Source organism: Pristis pectinata, chromosome 5 (assembly GCF_009764475.1).
Source record: "Pristis pectinata isolate sPriPec2 chromosome 5, sPriPec2.1.pri, whole genome shotgun sequence".
Classification (NCBI taxonomy): domain Eukaryota; kingdom Metazoa; phylum Chordata; class Chondrichthyes; order Rhinopristiformes; family Pristidae; genus Pristis; species Pristis pectinata.
This window is the reverse complement of record NC_067409.1, coordinates 1,358,516-1,375,340: the sequence shown is the minus strand read 5'-3', so window position 1 is coordinate 1,375,340 and position 16,825 is coordinate 1,358,516. Positions and strand designations below refer to the sequence as shown.

General features: G+C 49.6%; 1 protein-coding gene across 1 annotated transcript; it reads left to right on the top strand.

Moving 5' to 3' along the window:
- Positions 1–8,341: 8,341 nt before the first annotated feature.
- LOC127570464 (protein rapunzel-like) lies at positions 8,342–9,514 on the top strand. The gene is given in 4 exon segments (XM_052016075.1): positions 8,342–9,070; positions 9,072–9,120; positions 9,274–9,441; positions 9,444–9,514. Coding segments are annotated over 4 exon segments (1,017 nt in total).
- Positions 9,515–16,825: the final 7,311 nt, after the last annotated feature.

The window sequence follows — 16,825 nt, the reverse complement described above, 5'->3', positions numbered from 1 at the left end:
CTGTTTGTTAGAAAGTCAAGGATCCAGTTACAGAGGGAGGTGTTGAGTCCTAGGTCTCGGAGTTTGGTGACAAGCCTGCTTGGGATCATTGTATTGAAGGCAGAGCTGTAGTCAATAAACAATAGTCTAACATATGTGTCTTTACTGTCCAGATACTGGGGGCTGGGTGAGGTTACGCCATTCCAATTCAGCAGGTAGTGAGGTTCTGAAGTTCTCTGCCTGTCCAGGAAGGACTTGAAGGTCACTGGCATGCCCAGCGTTTATTCTCCATCCCTAATTGCCCCTGACATAAGGAGGCAGCCAACCACAGGAGAGCGTATGGAGTCAGCTGTAGGCCCGACCAGGTGTGGACGGCAGATTTCCTCCCCTGAACCACATTGAGTATAAACGTCAGGAAATCATTGCGCAGCTGTATAAATCTTTGGTCAGGCCACATTTTGAGTACTGTGTGAAATTCTGGTCGCCCTGTTACATGGAGCTTTGGAAAGGGTGCAGAAGAGGTTCAGCATGATTCTGCCCGGATTAGTGGGTACGGTCTATATGGAGAGATTGGAAAAAATTGGGCTGTTTTCTCTGGAGCTTCGGAGGATGAGGGGAGACATGATAGAAATTTATAAAATCATGAGGCATAGATGGGGTATATAGTCAGAATCTGTTTCCCAGGGTAGAAATGTCACGTACTATAGAACATGCATTTAAGGTGAGGCGGGAAAGCTTCAAGAAGATATGCGGGGCCAGTTTTTTTCACACGGAGTGTAGTGGGTGCCTAGAACGGGCTGCCAGGGGTGGGGGTGGAGACAGATACGACAGTGATGTTTAAGAGGCTGTTTGACAGGCACATGAACCTGCAGGGAGTGGAGGGATGTGGATCATGTGCAGGCAGAAGAGATTTACTTTCATTCTTGTTCGGGCGCAGACAGTGTGGGCCGAAGACCCGTTCCTGTGCTGTGCTGTTCTGTGTTCTATGTTCCATTAGTGATCCAGAGGAGTTTCGCAATCCTCCGTTGCTTCTGTTACTGAGACAAGCTTTACTTGTTTCCCAAATTTAAATCCCCTGGTGGGATGAGGACTCCCGAACTCAGGCTGCAGCCTAACCAGTGTAACCATGCGGTCATATAGCGCGGGAAAAGGCTCTTCGGCCCACTCTGTCTACGCTGACCTCAATCAGCCATTTACACAAATCCTACACTGATTCTATTTATTGTCCCCACATTCCCATTAACTCCCTCTAGATTCTACCCCTCACCCACACACTGGGGCAATTTACAGTGGCCAAATAACTCTACAACACAAGCCTTTGGGATGTGGCAGGAAACCAGAGTACCGGGCGGTCACAGGGAGAACGTGCAAACTCCACACAGACAGCACCCGAAGTCGGGATTGTAGTCTCTGATGCTGCGAGAAAACAGCACTACTGGCTGCACCTCTGTACTGCCCCTATACACAATCTTCATCTCAACCACTCCGACCGCCCCCATCCTGTTCCACAATGCAATACGATCACGGCAGATCATTCAAAATCACCCAGTTTTCTCCCCGTATCCACGATCCCCTCAGCCCGAAGAACAATGTCCAGCTAGTTCTTGAACATGTTCAATGATTTGGCTTCAGCCGCTCTCTGTACCCGAAAATTCCATACATCTTCATCACTCTCTGAGAGAAGACATTTCTCCTCATCTCGATTATGAATAGCTTCCTCCTTATATTTCGACAGAGAGCCCGGTTCCTGACCTCTCCAATCACCGGGAACAACATTCCTGCATCTGGTCTTCCTAATCCTGTTGGTATCTTGAAGGGTCCTGTGAGCTCCCTCTCATTGCTTTAAAGTCTAATGACTGCAGGCCCAATCGGCCCAACCTCTCCATGTTTAACATTCTTTCCTCAACCTCCTCCGCCGCTCTCTCTGCAATGTAAAAGTTGTAAAGTAACCACACTGAAATGCACCTGCTTCTTCCCCACCCAGCGTTGCTGGCCTGCGGAGGCCTTTGTGGCATTTTCCGTGGTATTCAGGAGAACACAGTTCTCGATCCCTCCCCATGGGACTCCCTGTGATCTCCAGCAAAGGAAGCGCCCTGGCAGCATCTACTCTGTCCGAGCCCCGAAAAAAATCGGACGTTCTTCAGTGAGGTCACCTCTCATTCCTTAAAAACAGGCCAATAAAGGCCAATTCCACCCAACCTTCCGTCAATGGATCCCTTCTCATACTAGGAGCACAGATTTTCTCTAAACACTGTACTTCAGGCATGGGCACTGCCGATGACTTTCCCTGTAGCAGACAGTGGGGAAACCCCTCAGTGGTCACCACTTGTTTGGAGATGGTCACCATTATGCCGAATCGGAGGTCCCCGGAATATCTTCCTATTCCCAGATGTGATTCAATAGATTGAGTGTTAGTGATTAAAGTTCTCCACTACCAAACTTCAGAACTTCATCTGGGAGACGTCCTAATCCAGATACCTTCAGGCTTTTATTTGGCAAATAGCCTCTTGCACTTCGGGTGTGGTTGTGAGGCTGAACCAGGTGGTTCACTGTGGGACGGACTCAAGGACAGAATGGCGGTTGAGGTGGTCACCCAAAGGGTTCCTCCCAGTGGTCCTGACTGCCTGCCGTGTCTGACAGTCTCTGTTCTTGGCTTTTATTGCTGCCGGGGCCGGTGGATGATCCTAAGTGCCCTTGTGCTGTCGGACCTCCTGCTCTCTCACCACACAACATACTCAGTTAAACTGCATTTATTTCAATGCGCAAGGCTCAATAGATAAAGCAGACGAACTCAGAATGTGGATTGGCTCTGGGGACTGGGATGTTATCGCCATAAACAGAAACATGGCTGAGAGCAGGGCAGGACTGGCAGCTCAATGTTCCAGGTTATAGATGCTACGGGCGTGACAGAGGTACAGGTAAGCGAGGAGGAGGTGTTGCCTTTTTGGTAATAGTCAGTGGGAACTTGAGGAGCAGGTGTGTAGAGAAATTGCTGATAGTTGTATGAATAATTTGTTTATATTGGTGGGAAATTTTAATTTCAGAATGTTGAGGGTCAGGACGGGATGGAATTTGTGAAATGTGCCCAGGGAAGTTTCCTGAGTCAATATATGGAGAGCCGTAATTGGGAGGGTGCAATACCGGACCTCCTCTTCAGGAAAGAGGCATGGAAAGTAACTGAAGTGGTAGTCATGGAGCTCTTTGGCTCCAGTGAACACAAGATTTGAGACAGTGTTGGAAAAGGGTAGGACAGGTTCACAGGTTAGGATCCTAAACTGGAGCAGAGCTAATTTTGGGGGAAATAGGCAAGATCTAGCAGAGATCGATTGGGTGAGCCTTTTTGAAAGGAAAGGAATGAATGGCGAGTGAGAGGCTTTTAAGAGTGTGATATCAAGGGCCCCGGGGCAGCACGTTCCTGTTCGGGTGGAGGGTAAACTTGTCAAGTTTAGGGAACCCTGGCTGATGAGGGATATTAAGACTCTGGTCAACAAAAAGCAGGAATACACATTGGGTTTAGGAAGTCACGGATGAGTGAACCTCTTGATGACAAAAAATGATTAAGAATACACTTAATAGGGAAATCAGGAGGGAAAAGAGAGGCTATGAGATGGATCTGGTAGGTTAAGGAAAATCCCAAGAGGTTCTATAGCTATATTAAGTAAAAGGGTGGCCAGGGAGAGAGTAGGTCCCCTTAGAGATCAGCAGGGCTACCTATGTCTCTCGAGCCACAGGAGATGGGTGGGATTTTTAACGAATATTTTCTCCTCAGTAAACACTGAGAAGAAAATCATGGTGGCTCAGGAGATAATGGAAACAAGTGGAGATATTTTGGGGAACATTCATATTACCAGGGAGGAGATAGTTGCAGCCTTACAGCACATTAAGGTGGATAAATCCACAGGGCATGATCGACTGCATCCTCAGACTATGTGGGAGTCTGGAGCAGAAATTTCAGAGGCACTTGCAGAGATATTTAGAACATTACAGCACGGTACAGGCTCTTCGGCCCACAATGTTGTGCCAGCATTTTATCCTGCTCTAAGATCTATCTAACCCTCCCCCCCCCCAACATAGCCTTCTATTTCTCCATCATTATTGCTTCATCATTAGCCACTAGTGAAGTTCCCAAAGACTGAAAGGTGGATAATGTTGTTCCGTTGTTTAAGAAGGGCAGCAAGGAGAAGCCAAGGAACTACCAGCCAGTCAGCCTGAAGTCAGTAGTGGGGAAGTTACTGGAGGGAACTCTGAGGGACAGGATCTGGCAGCATTTGGACAGACAAAGCCTGATTAGGAGGAGTCAGCATGGCTTTTAGCGTGGAAAGTCATGTTTGGCGAATCCTTTGGAGTGTTTTGAAGAGGTAACCAAAAGGGTAGATGAGGGGAGGGCAGTGGATGTTGTCTATTTGGACTTTAACAAGGCCTGCGACAAGGGCCCATATGGTTGGCTGGTCTGGAAGGTTGGGTCCCATGGAATCCAGGGAGAGCTAATTAGGTGGATTCAAAATTGGCTCGGAGGTAGGATGCCGAGGGTGGCGGAAGTTGTTTCTTGGAATGGAGGTCGGTGACTAGTGGTGTGTTGCAGGGGTCGGTGTTGGGACCCTTCTTATTTGTAATTTATATAAATGACTTGGATGGGAATGCACAAGGCTTGATCAGTAAGTTTGTGGATGACACTAAATTAGGAGGTGTTGCTGATAGCAAAGAAGGTTATCGTAGATAATGGTGGGGGGGGGGGGTTGATCAGTTGGGGGAAGTGGGCTGAGGAACAGCAAATGGATTTCAATGGAGATAAGTGTGAGGTGATGAATTTTGGAAAGTCAAACCAGCGTAGGGACTTGTACTGTGAATGGTAGGGCACTTGGGAGTGTAATGGAACAGAGGGACCGAGGAATACAAGTGCAAAGCTCATTGAAAACGGCGTCACGGGCAGACTGGTTTAAAAAAGGACATTCAGCATTCTCGCCTTGTCAGTCGGGGCACTGAGAAACGGAGTAGGGACATTATGTTACATTTGTATAGTCGTTGGCTAGGCTGCACTTGGAGTACCGTGTACAGTTAGGGTCACCCTTTCAGAAATACGTGGTTAAACTGGAAAGAGTGCGGAGAAGATTTACGAGGATGTTGCCAGGTCTCGAGGGCCTGAGTTATAGGGAGAGGTTGGCCAGGCTGGGTCTTTATTCCTTTGAACGTAGGAGAATGAGGGGTGACCTAAGAGAAGTGTTTTACAATTATGAGAGGTATTGATAAGGTGGACGGTAACAGTCTTTTCCCAGGGTAGGGGAGTCCAAAACGAGGGCGCATAGGTTTAGGATGAGAGGGGAAAGATTTAAAAAGGAACCTGAGGGGCAACTTTTTCACGCAGAGGGTGGTGAGTGTATGGAACGAGCTGCCAGAGGGAGTGGGTGAGGCAGGTACAAACAGTATCATTTAAGAAGCACTCGGATAGGTACATGGAGGGGCGGGGCTTGGAGGGATAGGGGCCGAACGCAGGAAATTGGGACTAGTTGCATAGGAACCGTGGTTGGCATGTACTGATGGGGCTGAAGGGCCTGATCCGTACTGTATTGCTCTCTGACTGTGTGACTCTATAAACCCACAGAACCCGAGTAGAAATGTCATAGTGTATCTCAAGGGAGAGATGCGGAGACATTGTGCTGTGTGAGAACTTGCTAGATCCCTGGGCTATCGCAGCAAGACTGCCTTTCACTCCTTTCCAACAACGGAAAGGCCAACATATCATTGACTTCTTAAATGTGTACCTGCACAGCAACCTCCAGTGACCCACTCTCAGATCCCTCTGCACGTCAGCTGTTAACATCTGCACTCCGGCAGAAACACCTGGTTACCCTGTTCTTCCTCACGCACCAAGAGGTAGTCACACATCCTCGGAGATCGACCACAGGCTGTTCACGTGTCCCGCTGAGATCCTTCTCCGCCGCTAATGTCACGGGTAGACATCTAGTGGGGACGGATTCACAGCCCCTGATGTTCACATCTTCCTTCCCTCAGTCCCCTAATACTGCCAACCGGCCCTGGCTTTGAGATGTGGGCTTCGGAGGCTGAGCCGCCATTGAATTGCCTATCCCTTAATTGTCCTTGAGAAGCTGGTGGTGAGAACTGCTGCGGGTGTGGGTATGCCCACAGTGCTGATAGCGAGTTCTAGGATTTTAACTCAGCGACGGTGATACATTTCCAAGTCAGAATGGTGTGTGGCTTGGGGATTGGTGGTGGGGGAGGGGGGGGATGAGCTTCCAGGTGGTGGTATCTCCATGCTTTTGCTGCCCTTGTCCTTCTCGCTGGTGCACGTCATGGGTTTGGAATGCGCTGTCCAAGGAGATTTGGGGAGTTGCTGCATTGCACTCGCCAGTTCCTGGCAGCGAGGGAGCAAGAAGGCGGACAGCATCTATGAAACGAGAAACAGGGTTAACGTTCAGGTCTCCGTGTCCGCACCCATCGATGGCTCGTTTCATTGCTGTTATCTCCAGTGCTGCTATAAACCCTCTGCCCAGTTTGTATTGCCGGGCTCCTGATAGGGAGGGAGGGACCGGGGGGAGGGTCTCTTCCTCAACTGTCCCTCCAACAGGGTGGAGCACATGAATTTAAGCCTGGGGATGAATTAGGGAGTGCAGAACCGTTGAAGGACCTGGAGAGGGACGGCAGAGGAAGCAACTCAGAGCTCAGCAAGCAGCAGCCAGCAAGACTGCACAGCATGCGTAACGGGTCATCACTGGCCATCACTGTGGGTGAGGGGTGGTGAGAGATGTTGTCCACGGAAAATCGTGATGGTCGTGAACTGTGAGGCAGCTGGAAATAGAATTATTCGGGGCTTTCACTGGGGTTTGGGAGCTGCACTGGAGGGGGTGTAATTCACAGGGCAGGAGAAGAGTGCGGGATGGGAGTGAGGTTTCTGTTCCAGTGGGACCAGTGCAGGCTGCCTCCTAGATAGTGATGGGGGGTGGGGATGCTGAGGGAGTGAGGTCACGGCCTCACCACTCGTCCTTCCTTCAACTCAAGCACCCAACTTGCAGTGTCCGTGTGTTTAACGAGGTGCAGGGGACCAGGAATCCCGTGCTATCTACAACCCGCCTCTGAGATGAGGACTCGTTGGGGCTGCAGGGCAAACCAGCGAGAACAGCTGCTGGCTCGGTGGGCTCTTCTTGTGCCGGAGACCGGGCGGTCCCAGTGGCAAACTTCACTGCAATGCTGGACCTTTGCAACCACGGAGGATACTGGCCCAGCCGGGGGCAGTCTGAAGCCGGAGCCCGGGTTCAAACACAGCTGCCCGAGTATAGAGGGAGTGGCAAGTGCGCAGAGACGGTGGGCTAGAGTACGGCTTGGGCGCAGGGTACCTGCCACCCATTCCCCCGAACCCCACACTGATCCCATTCCATCCCCCCCCCGACCACATTCCTATCAGCTGCCCCCAGATTCTACCCCTCACTCAACCACTCGGGGCGGGGAGATTTACGGCACCGATGTGAGAGGAAACCGGAGCACCCGCGGTCACAGGGAGAACGTGCAAACTCCGCACAGACAGCACTCGGGGTTAGGACGGAATCCCGGTCTCCGGAGCGGCTGCACTCGCTCCGCCGCCCTGAAGAACGGGTTGGAGTATACACAGGTGATTGGTGGTCGGCGCGGACTCGGTGGCCGAAGGGCCTGTTTCCGTGCTCTATCTCTCGGTAAACCGAGAAGGGCGATATTCGTTCAGCCCTTTCCTCTCGATGACCTGCTGCTCTGCTTCATTCGCTCTTGGTCTCAAGTTTATACTTCAGCCTCTGTCCCCACCTATCGCGTCTCCCACGCCTGCCAGCTCCTTCTTTGCCCCTTTCATAGAACACGGGACAGTGCAGCACAGGAACAGGCCCTTCGGCCCACAATATTGTGCCGAACCAATTACATGAGTAATAAAATGCCCAACTGAACGAATCCCTTCAGCCGACACAATGTCTGTATCCCACCATTTCCCTCACATTCAAGAGCCTATTCAAGAGCTTCCTGAAAGCCGCTGTCGTATTTGCCTCCGCCACCCCCAGCAGCGCATTCCAGGCACATCGTCACCCCTTTATACCGGCTATCTGCCGTCTGGCTTTCAGTCCAGATGAAAGGTCTCGATCCGAAATGTCGACATTCCTTTCCCTTCACAGATGCTGCCTGACCCGCTGAGTTCCTCCAGCATCTTGTTTGTTCCTCCAGATTCCGGCATCTGCAGTCTCTTGTGCCCCTGTACGTAATTCCCTGGCAGTGAAATGGCCCGCATACTCCGGATGCAGATTAATTTAATCCCCCTTGGACCTATTTTTTATTTTCACCAGCGGCGGGGTAAGCATCGAACTCCGAAAACTTTGTTCTAGAATCCAACATGGGGACCAGCGAGGAACTGGAGCACGCTGCTGCAGAGCTGAAGGCCAACATGAATGATGCAAAGGCTGCCATGCAAGTATTCCAGGACAGGGCCCGGTTCTCAACTGTCGCTGGCGTGTTGAAGCCCATCTTCCAAGTGGCCGGAGCCATTCTGAAACTGGTGCTGGGCAAACGGGAGAGCGAGGAGCTGATCTACATGAAGGAGCAGTTCCAGACCGTCAGGAACCAGCTGGATGTCATTTCAGAGCAGATCAGGCAGGTACTGTGGGAGATCGAGAGAAGCACCATCAACAACCAGTACTTTCCCATTGAGGAAAACCTCAAGAACCAGTTCAGGAAGTACATGGACATCCTCAACGCAGCGCCAGAGTTCCGACAGAAGGAGAAGGAAGAGTTCCTGACACACTTTGACGTGACCAAGGGAGACCAGAACCTCCGCACTCTCTATGATGCGGTGATGGGTTTCTCTGCCGTCTTTGGCAAACCCATCCTGGAGACCGCCATGAACTGTGACCAGAGGAACCGGCGCCTGATGGAGGGGCTCTGCGCCCGATTGAAAGAGCTCTTCTGCATCGGTCTGATCGCCCTGTTGGGACACGCCGCCGTCACCGGGAACGACGTCGAAGCGTTGAAAAGAGAATGGGACGAGAAATTAGCTAAAGTCGAGGGCAAAATGAAATCCATGATAGATCGGTGCATCCATGAGTTTGCGCAGCAGGCGGAGATAGGATGTGGAGAGACTGGTGAAGGAGAAGGGTGAGAGAGATACAAAAGCTTGTGCAACCTTTGTCATTGAGGCTTTTAGCAGACAAGTATGACTGGGTCCTTTGTCGGTGCGGGTCTATGATCCCGTCTCTGGGTTTGACAATCACTGCGTTAGTGGCCCTACCCGCTTTCACTTTTTCAGGCTTAATAACGTTAACGTTGTAGTCTCCTACACCACCGACCCAAAGCCCATTGACGAGGTCCACATCACGCAGTTAATGCAGGGGAAAGACAGCTGGAATGATGCCAGAGATGTGGTCGAATACATCTCCAGCAACCTGCTGCCCACCTACGTGGTCCACGCAGTCAGGCGCTACAAAGACCTGTGAACCATAAGAACTTCCCCAGAGACAGCCACTCCTGGGAGACCTACAGCGGGGTCACCCTCTGCGTCCATTCCGCATGAGGGCACCTGCTCCCCAGCGCTGGCCTTGGGTTAACAGGCGCCAGTCGACTAATGGCATGGATTTGTTGATCTTTAGAAATAGAATTAGAAATAGAATTGAACAGGAGATTCAATGGATACCGGGTCAGATCAGTTGGCAGCGTGGCCGCGTCCAATCAGCATGAGATTACATTTATTAACGCTGAAACTCGCCGATTACAAATTCCAATCAGAGGTCACAGTGGGCTTGTGACTCCATCGGGTTCCAACCAATCAAAGAACGCGATCCCCAACCCCTTGCCCAATCTGTCCCTCCACTGACCACACAACTGCTACCGATACTTCCGATTAACTCTTCTGTAATCAGTCTCGGCTGGCGGTCACTCGATGTCATACCAAAGGTTGCAATGGGCACAAACTACGGGATTGAACGGGATTCTGCTCAACGCGTTCATGCTTTTGGAAATTAATCGTTGTAATTGCTGGCTCTGCTTAAAGTGATTGATTGGATGTTAGAAATAAAACCGTTTCAAGGTGTACATGTTAATTTGTTGAATAAACTCAGATCCAAAGCTCAGTGCTTGTGTAACTGTTGCCAACACGCCGCTGCGCACACCAGCTGGGTCAATGCGTCTACAGTTGTTCCTGACGCTTCCGTGAGAACACAACTTTCCGCTTCCGAGCCCCTTCAGTCACGTTGAAGAATGATAGGTAGATAGTAGGACACAATTCACCCGTGACAAAGGTGTCTAAAGCCAGAGCGTATTTGTTTAAGGTACGGGTTAAGAGGTTTAGAGGAGATCTGACGAGGATTCCCCCTCGTACCCCAAGGCAGGTTGGAATCTGCAACGCACTGCCCGGGGAGGGTGGCGGGGGGTGGGGGGTGGGGGGAGGTGGAGAGACTCTCACAACGTTTAAGCAGTACCTGAAGCAACACCTGAATTGTCAACGCATAGAAGGCTGTGGACTAAGTGCTGGTAAATGGGGCTCGTGTAGGTGGGTGATGGTCGGCATGGACGTGGTGGGCCGAGTGGCCTGTTTCTGTGCTGTGTTATTTATACCAGTGTGAGGGGGTCTGTAGGACAAACTGCGGAGCAGCTCGGCACCAGTGTGATCAGTCTCCGAGCAGGTACTTGGATTCTCACTGAAATTAAATTGTTGTGTATGCCTAGGGAAACAAACCAAGTGTGAGTCGAATGGGGAATTCGCACCTCAGCCGCCAAACCCCAAACCAGAGACCACTGGGCAGCCTCCAGCACTCCCTGCCCCTCAACAACAACCCCACCCCCGCCCACCCCACCCACTCCATCACGTCAGACCCAGAGCACTGTGTGATAATTCCTATCCCATCCCCGAGGTTTGGCTGTGCTCAGGGATCCCGCTCGCTTCAGCCCACGAGGACTCGGTAACCTCATGCAGTGCCGACATATTCAGCACACGGTGTCTTCCCACACTCCCCGCATAGCAACCATCCACGTCGCCTCCTCCTCTGTTGGCATCAGCCACAAGCAGTCAAGGGGAACACCAGCTGAAGCAGGGCGATGGACATCAATGAAATCCTGCAGTCCCACCCTGCACTTCTACACCGCGGCCCCTGTTGGATGTCCCTTTCCTCACGCCTCCCGCTTTACAGCACAGAAACGAATCCTTCAGTCCACCTTGATCCGACGCCATGGGGCCTAAATGGGCGAATCCCACTTGCCCGCGTTAGGCCCGTACCCTGCTGCATCTTTCCTTTCCAAGAACCTGTCCAAACGCCCTTTAAGCGTTGCAATATTACCCGCCTCTACCACTTCCTCTGGCAGCATCATTCCATATACTCATCACCCGCCGTGTGAAGAAGTTGCCCTTCGGTCCCCTTTAAATCTCACCCCTCTCAAAACCCATGCCTTCTGGTTTTAGGTTCCCCTAACCTGGGGAAAAGTCTACCTATCCTATCTAAACCTCTCAAATTTGTATAGTCTCTATAAAGATCACCACTCAGTCCAGTGAGAAAAACACCCAGCCTATCCAATCTCTCCCCACGACTTCAGACCCCCAGTCCAGGCAGCGCGGCCCCGTATCCATTCCTTTTGCACTGTCTCCAATGCTCCAATTTTGGAATTCTCCCCCAAGGGAGCCGTGGAGACGGAGTGGCTGAAAATATTCAAGGAGGAGGCGAGTGGATTTTGGGACGAGAGGGAAGCTGGGAGTTGTGGGGAGGCGAAGGTCAGGACCAGCCTAGAGCCCACTGAAGGGCTGTGGAGGCACTAGGGGGTGAATCGCCGACTCCTGAAGGATTAGTTTTCAAATGTAGGAATATGTAAAGAGATTAAATAAAATCTTAAAATTACTGACACTGTGGGGCTGCCATCGGCTTTTTTTTTATTACATATACCGTCGTTTTCAAAAGAATCAACGATCTATCAAAACCGCGCTCTCCGGCAAGCAGCTCCTGCCCCAGCCGGGTCCGGTCTGTACCTCTGGCACAGCATGACTAGGATGCGTCAGCGAGACAGCCTCCAGGCGAGGAATGTAGTAACATAGAGATTCTTTACGCAGCATCCAAAGCGGAAACAGGCCCTTCAGCCCAACTTGTCCATTCCGACCAAGTCGCTTACCCGAGCCAGTCCCATTTGCCCCATATCCCTCTAAACCGTTCCTAGATAGGCATATGGAGCAATTTAAAATAGGGGGATATGTGGGAGGAAGGGGTTAGATAGTCTTAGGCGAGGTTTAAAGGTCGGCACAACATGGTGGGCCGAAGGGCCTGTATTGTACTGTACTATTCTATGTTCTACGTTCTATCCGTGTACCTGTCCGCATGTCTTTTAACTTTATACTTTTACCTGCCTCTACCACCCACTAGTAGTTCGTTCCACACTCGCACTACCCTCTGTGGGAAAAAGTTGCCCCTCAAGCCCCCCCTTAACTCTTAAACTTATCTCATCTTAAAATTACGCCCTCTAGTTTTAGACACGCCTAAGCTGGGAAAAAGACCGTGACCACAGACCACAGCTAGGCCCCTCATGCTCTGATAAACCTCCATTAGGTCACCCCTAACGTCAGCGTTCATTCCTGGAATAGAGCCTTGCTGCCAATGCTGTGCCATAAAGGCCATTTCCTTAACAAATCTGGCTTGCACTGACCAGCACCTACTGACATCCCGAGGGTGGGAGAGGGGCCAGGAAAGAAGCACCAGGAATCCTGAGCCTTGCACCTCCCAGCAGATACATGCTTTTCAGGACAGATCACTGCAGGTGGCAGTCAGATAACAATGTGGATGACACCAATATTGGTAGTGTGGTGGACAGTGAGGGAGGTTGTCTAAGGTTAGAAAAGGATCTCGATCAGCTGGGAACAAAATCAAAGAATTGCCAGATGGAAGTTAACTTAGACATGAGCAAAGTGATTCATTTTGGGAAGTTAAACCAGGCCAGGACATACATGATGAATGAAGGGTCCTGGGGAGTTTTATAGAACAGAGAGACCAAGGTGTACAAGTAATTGGTACATTTAGTAATTAATAATAGTTACATGGACTGAGATACAGTGAAATTCTTTGTTTTGCATGCTATCCAGACAGATCCTTTCAAAACATACATAGTTCCCAAAAAGTCATTGGATGGGGCATTGAGTACGAGAACCAGGACATCTTTTTCCCAAGGTTGGGGAATCAAAAACTAGAGGGCATAGGTTTAAGGTGAGAGGGCAAAGATTTAAAAGGAAAATGAGGGGCAACTTCTTCACCCAGAGGGAGGTGCGTACATGGAATGAACTGCCAGAGGAAGTGGTTCAGGCAGGTACATTAATAATGTTTAAAAGACAGTTGGACAGGAAGGGTTCAGAGGGATATGGGCCAAAGGCACGCAAATGGGACTGGCTTAGATGGGCTTCTTGGTCGGCGTGGACCAGTTAGGTGGAAGGGCCTGTTTCTGTGCTGTATTTCTCTGTGACTCTGTGACTCTATGTCATGTTACATCTGTACAAGACGCTTCTGAGACCACCTCGGGAATACTCTGTGCAGTTCTGATCGCCATGCTAGAGGAGAAATGTTATCAAACGAGAGTGGAAGCAGCAACCGAGTTACAAGCATGTTGCCTGGACCTGAGGACGAATTTTAGTGAGCAACTGGATAGGCCAGGAATGCTTTACCTGGAGTGAAAGAACACAGAATGTAGAACAGTACAGCACAGTACGAGTGCTTCGGCCCACGATGTTGTGCTCACCAAAATAAACCTGATCCCCATTCAATCTATTCCCCTCTGTACTTCACCTCCCATAACCCTCAATTTATCTTGAATCCATGTACTGATCCAAGAGTCTCTTCTATGACCCTATCGTATCAGCCTCTACCCCACCCCGGCAGTTCATTCCAGGCACCCACTACTCTCTGTGTAAGAAACCTGCCACTGACAATTCTGGTCTAATCAGAGTCCTATAAAGCTGCAACATTACCTCTCGGCTCTTGAACTTAATTCCCCAGATAACGAAGGCCAGCACACCATACGCTTTCGTAACCACCCTATCAACTTGCGTGGCAACTTTGAGGGATCTGTGTTCTTTTCAAACACATAACATTACAGCACCGTACAGGCCTTTTGGCTCACAATGTTGTGCAGTCATGTTATCCTGCTCTACCATCTAACTAACACTTCCATTCCACGTGGCCCTCCATTTTTCTATCACTCACGTGCCTATCTAAGAGTCTCTTAAATCTCCCTAATGTATCAGCCTCCACCACCTCTACCTGCAGTGTATTCCATGCAGCCACCACTCTATGTGTAAAAAACTTGCCTCTGACACCCTCCCCCCCCCCCATATATTCCTCCAATCATCGTAAAATTATGCCCCCTCATAGGAGCCATTTTCGCCCTGGGAAGAAGTCTCTGACTGTTCACTCGATCTATGCCTCTTATCATCTTGTACACCTCCATCAAGTCACATCTCATCCTCCTCTGCTCCAAAGAGAAAATCCCTAGCTCACTCAACCTATTCTCATAAGCACGTTGTCTAATCCAGGCAGTATCCTGGTAAATCTCCTCCGCACCCTCTCCAAAGCTTCCACATCCTTCCTATAATGAGGTTTCCAGAACTGAACACAATACTCTGTGTGGCCTACCCAGAGTTTTACAGAGCTGCAATATTACCCCGCGGCTCTTGAACTCAATTCCCCGACAGATGAAGACCAACACACCATACGCTGCCTTAACAGCCATATCAACCTGCGCAACAACTGTGAGGGATCTATGGACATGGACCCCAAGATCCCTCTGTTCCTCCACACTGCTAAGAGTCCTGTCATTAACCTTGTATTCTGCCTTCAAATTCGATCTTCCAAAGTGTATCACTTCACACTTATCCAGGTTGAACTCCATCTGCCACTTCTCAGCCCAGCTCTGCATCCTTTCAATGCCCTGTTATAATCTACAGCAACCTTCTACATTATCCACAACACCACCAACCTTCATGTCATCTGCAAACTTACTAACCCACCCTTGCACATGCTCATCCAAGTCATTTATAAAAATCACAAAGAGCAGGGGTCGCAGAACAGATCTCTGTGGAACACCACTGGTCACCGACCTCCAGTCAGAATATGCTCCATCTACAACCACCCTCTGTCTTCTATGGGTGAGCCAATTCTGAATCCCATGCCTCCTGACTTTCTAGATGAGCATTCCATGAGGCACCTTGTCAAACGCCTTGATAAAATCCATATATACACATCTACTGCATTACCTTCATCAATTTGTCTTGTCACTTCCTTGGAAAATTCTATTCGGATCTTGAGGCATGACCTGCCCTTCAAAAAGCCATGTTGACTATCCCTAATAAAACTATGTTTCTCCAAATTCTCATAAATCTTGTCTGTAAGAATCCTCTCCAATAGTTTACCCACCACTGACCTAAGACTCACTGGTCTATAATTCCCAGGATTATTCCTTTTATCTTTCTCGAACAATGGAACAACGCTTGCTACCCTCCCATCCTCCGGATTCACTCCTGTGGCCAGCAAGGACTCAACAATCATCGTTAGTGCTCCAGCAATCTCTTCCCTTGCTTCCCATAGTAACCTGAGGTATATCCTGTCCAACCCAGGGGACTTATATATCCTAATGCTTTTTAGTAGCTCCAACACTGCTCTTTCCTAACCTCCACATGCTCCAACACAGTTGCCTGTTCTACACTGACCTCACATCCATCTAATCCCCTCTCCCTGGTGAACACTGAAGCAAAGTATTCACTCAGGACCTCCCTGACCTCTTACGTCTCCAGACACATTCCCCTCTTATCCCTGAGCGGTCCTACACTCACCCTCATCATCCTCTTGTTCCTCATATACGTGCAGAGTGCCTTAGGGTTTTCCTTAACCCTACTTGCCAAGGCCATCTCATGTCCCCTTCTAGCTCTCCTAAGTCCCTTCTTAAGCTCCTTCCTGACTACTTTATAACTCTCAAGAAGCTAAGATGTGACCTTTCAGAGGTTTATAACATCCTGAGCAGCATAGATAAGATGATAGTCACACTATTTTTCCCAGGGCAGGGGAGTCTAAAACTAGAGGGCATAGATTTAAGTTAAAAGAGGAAATACTTAAAGAGGATCTGATTGGCACATTTTCCACACAGACAGTGCTGGGTAACATAGAACATAATGGGATAAGAACAGGTGCTTCGGTCCATAATGTCTACGCCAAACATGACGTCAATCTAAAATAGTCCCATCTGCCTGCACATGGTCTTTGTCCCGCTTTTCCCTGCCTGTTCATGTGCCATGTGCCTCTTAACTGTTGCTATAGTATCCGTTTCCTCCACCTCCTCTTGCATCACAAAAGAACATAAGAGATCAGAGCAGATGTAGGCCATCTGGCCCATCGAGCCTGCTCTGCCATTCAATAAAATCATGGCTGATCTGATCATGGACTCAGATCAACCTGCCAGCCTTTTCCCCATAACCCTTAATTCCCCTACTATGCAAAAATATATCTGTGTCTTAAATAAACTTGCTGAGGTAGCCTCCACTGCTTCCCTGGGCAGAGATCTCCACAGATTCACTGCTGTCTGGGAAAAGCAGTTTCTCCTCATCTCCGTCCTAAATCTATTCCCCCAAATCTTGAGCCTATGTTCCTTAGTTCTCGTCTCACCTGCCAGTGAAAACAACCTTCCTTGGTATTGGTATTGGTATTGGTTTATTATTGTCACTTGTACCAAGCTACAGTGAAAGCTTGTCTTACAAACTGATCGTACAGGTCAATTCATTACACAGTGCAGTTATATTGAGTCAGTACAGAGTGCATTGATGTAGTACAGTTAAAAACAATAACAGTGCAGCTACAGAGAAAGTGCAGTGCAA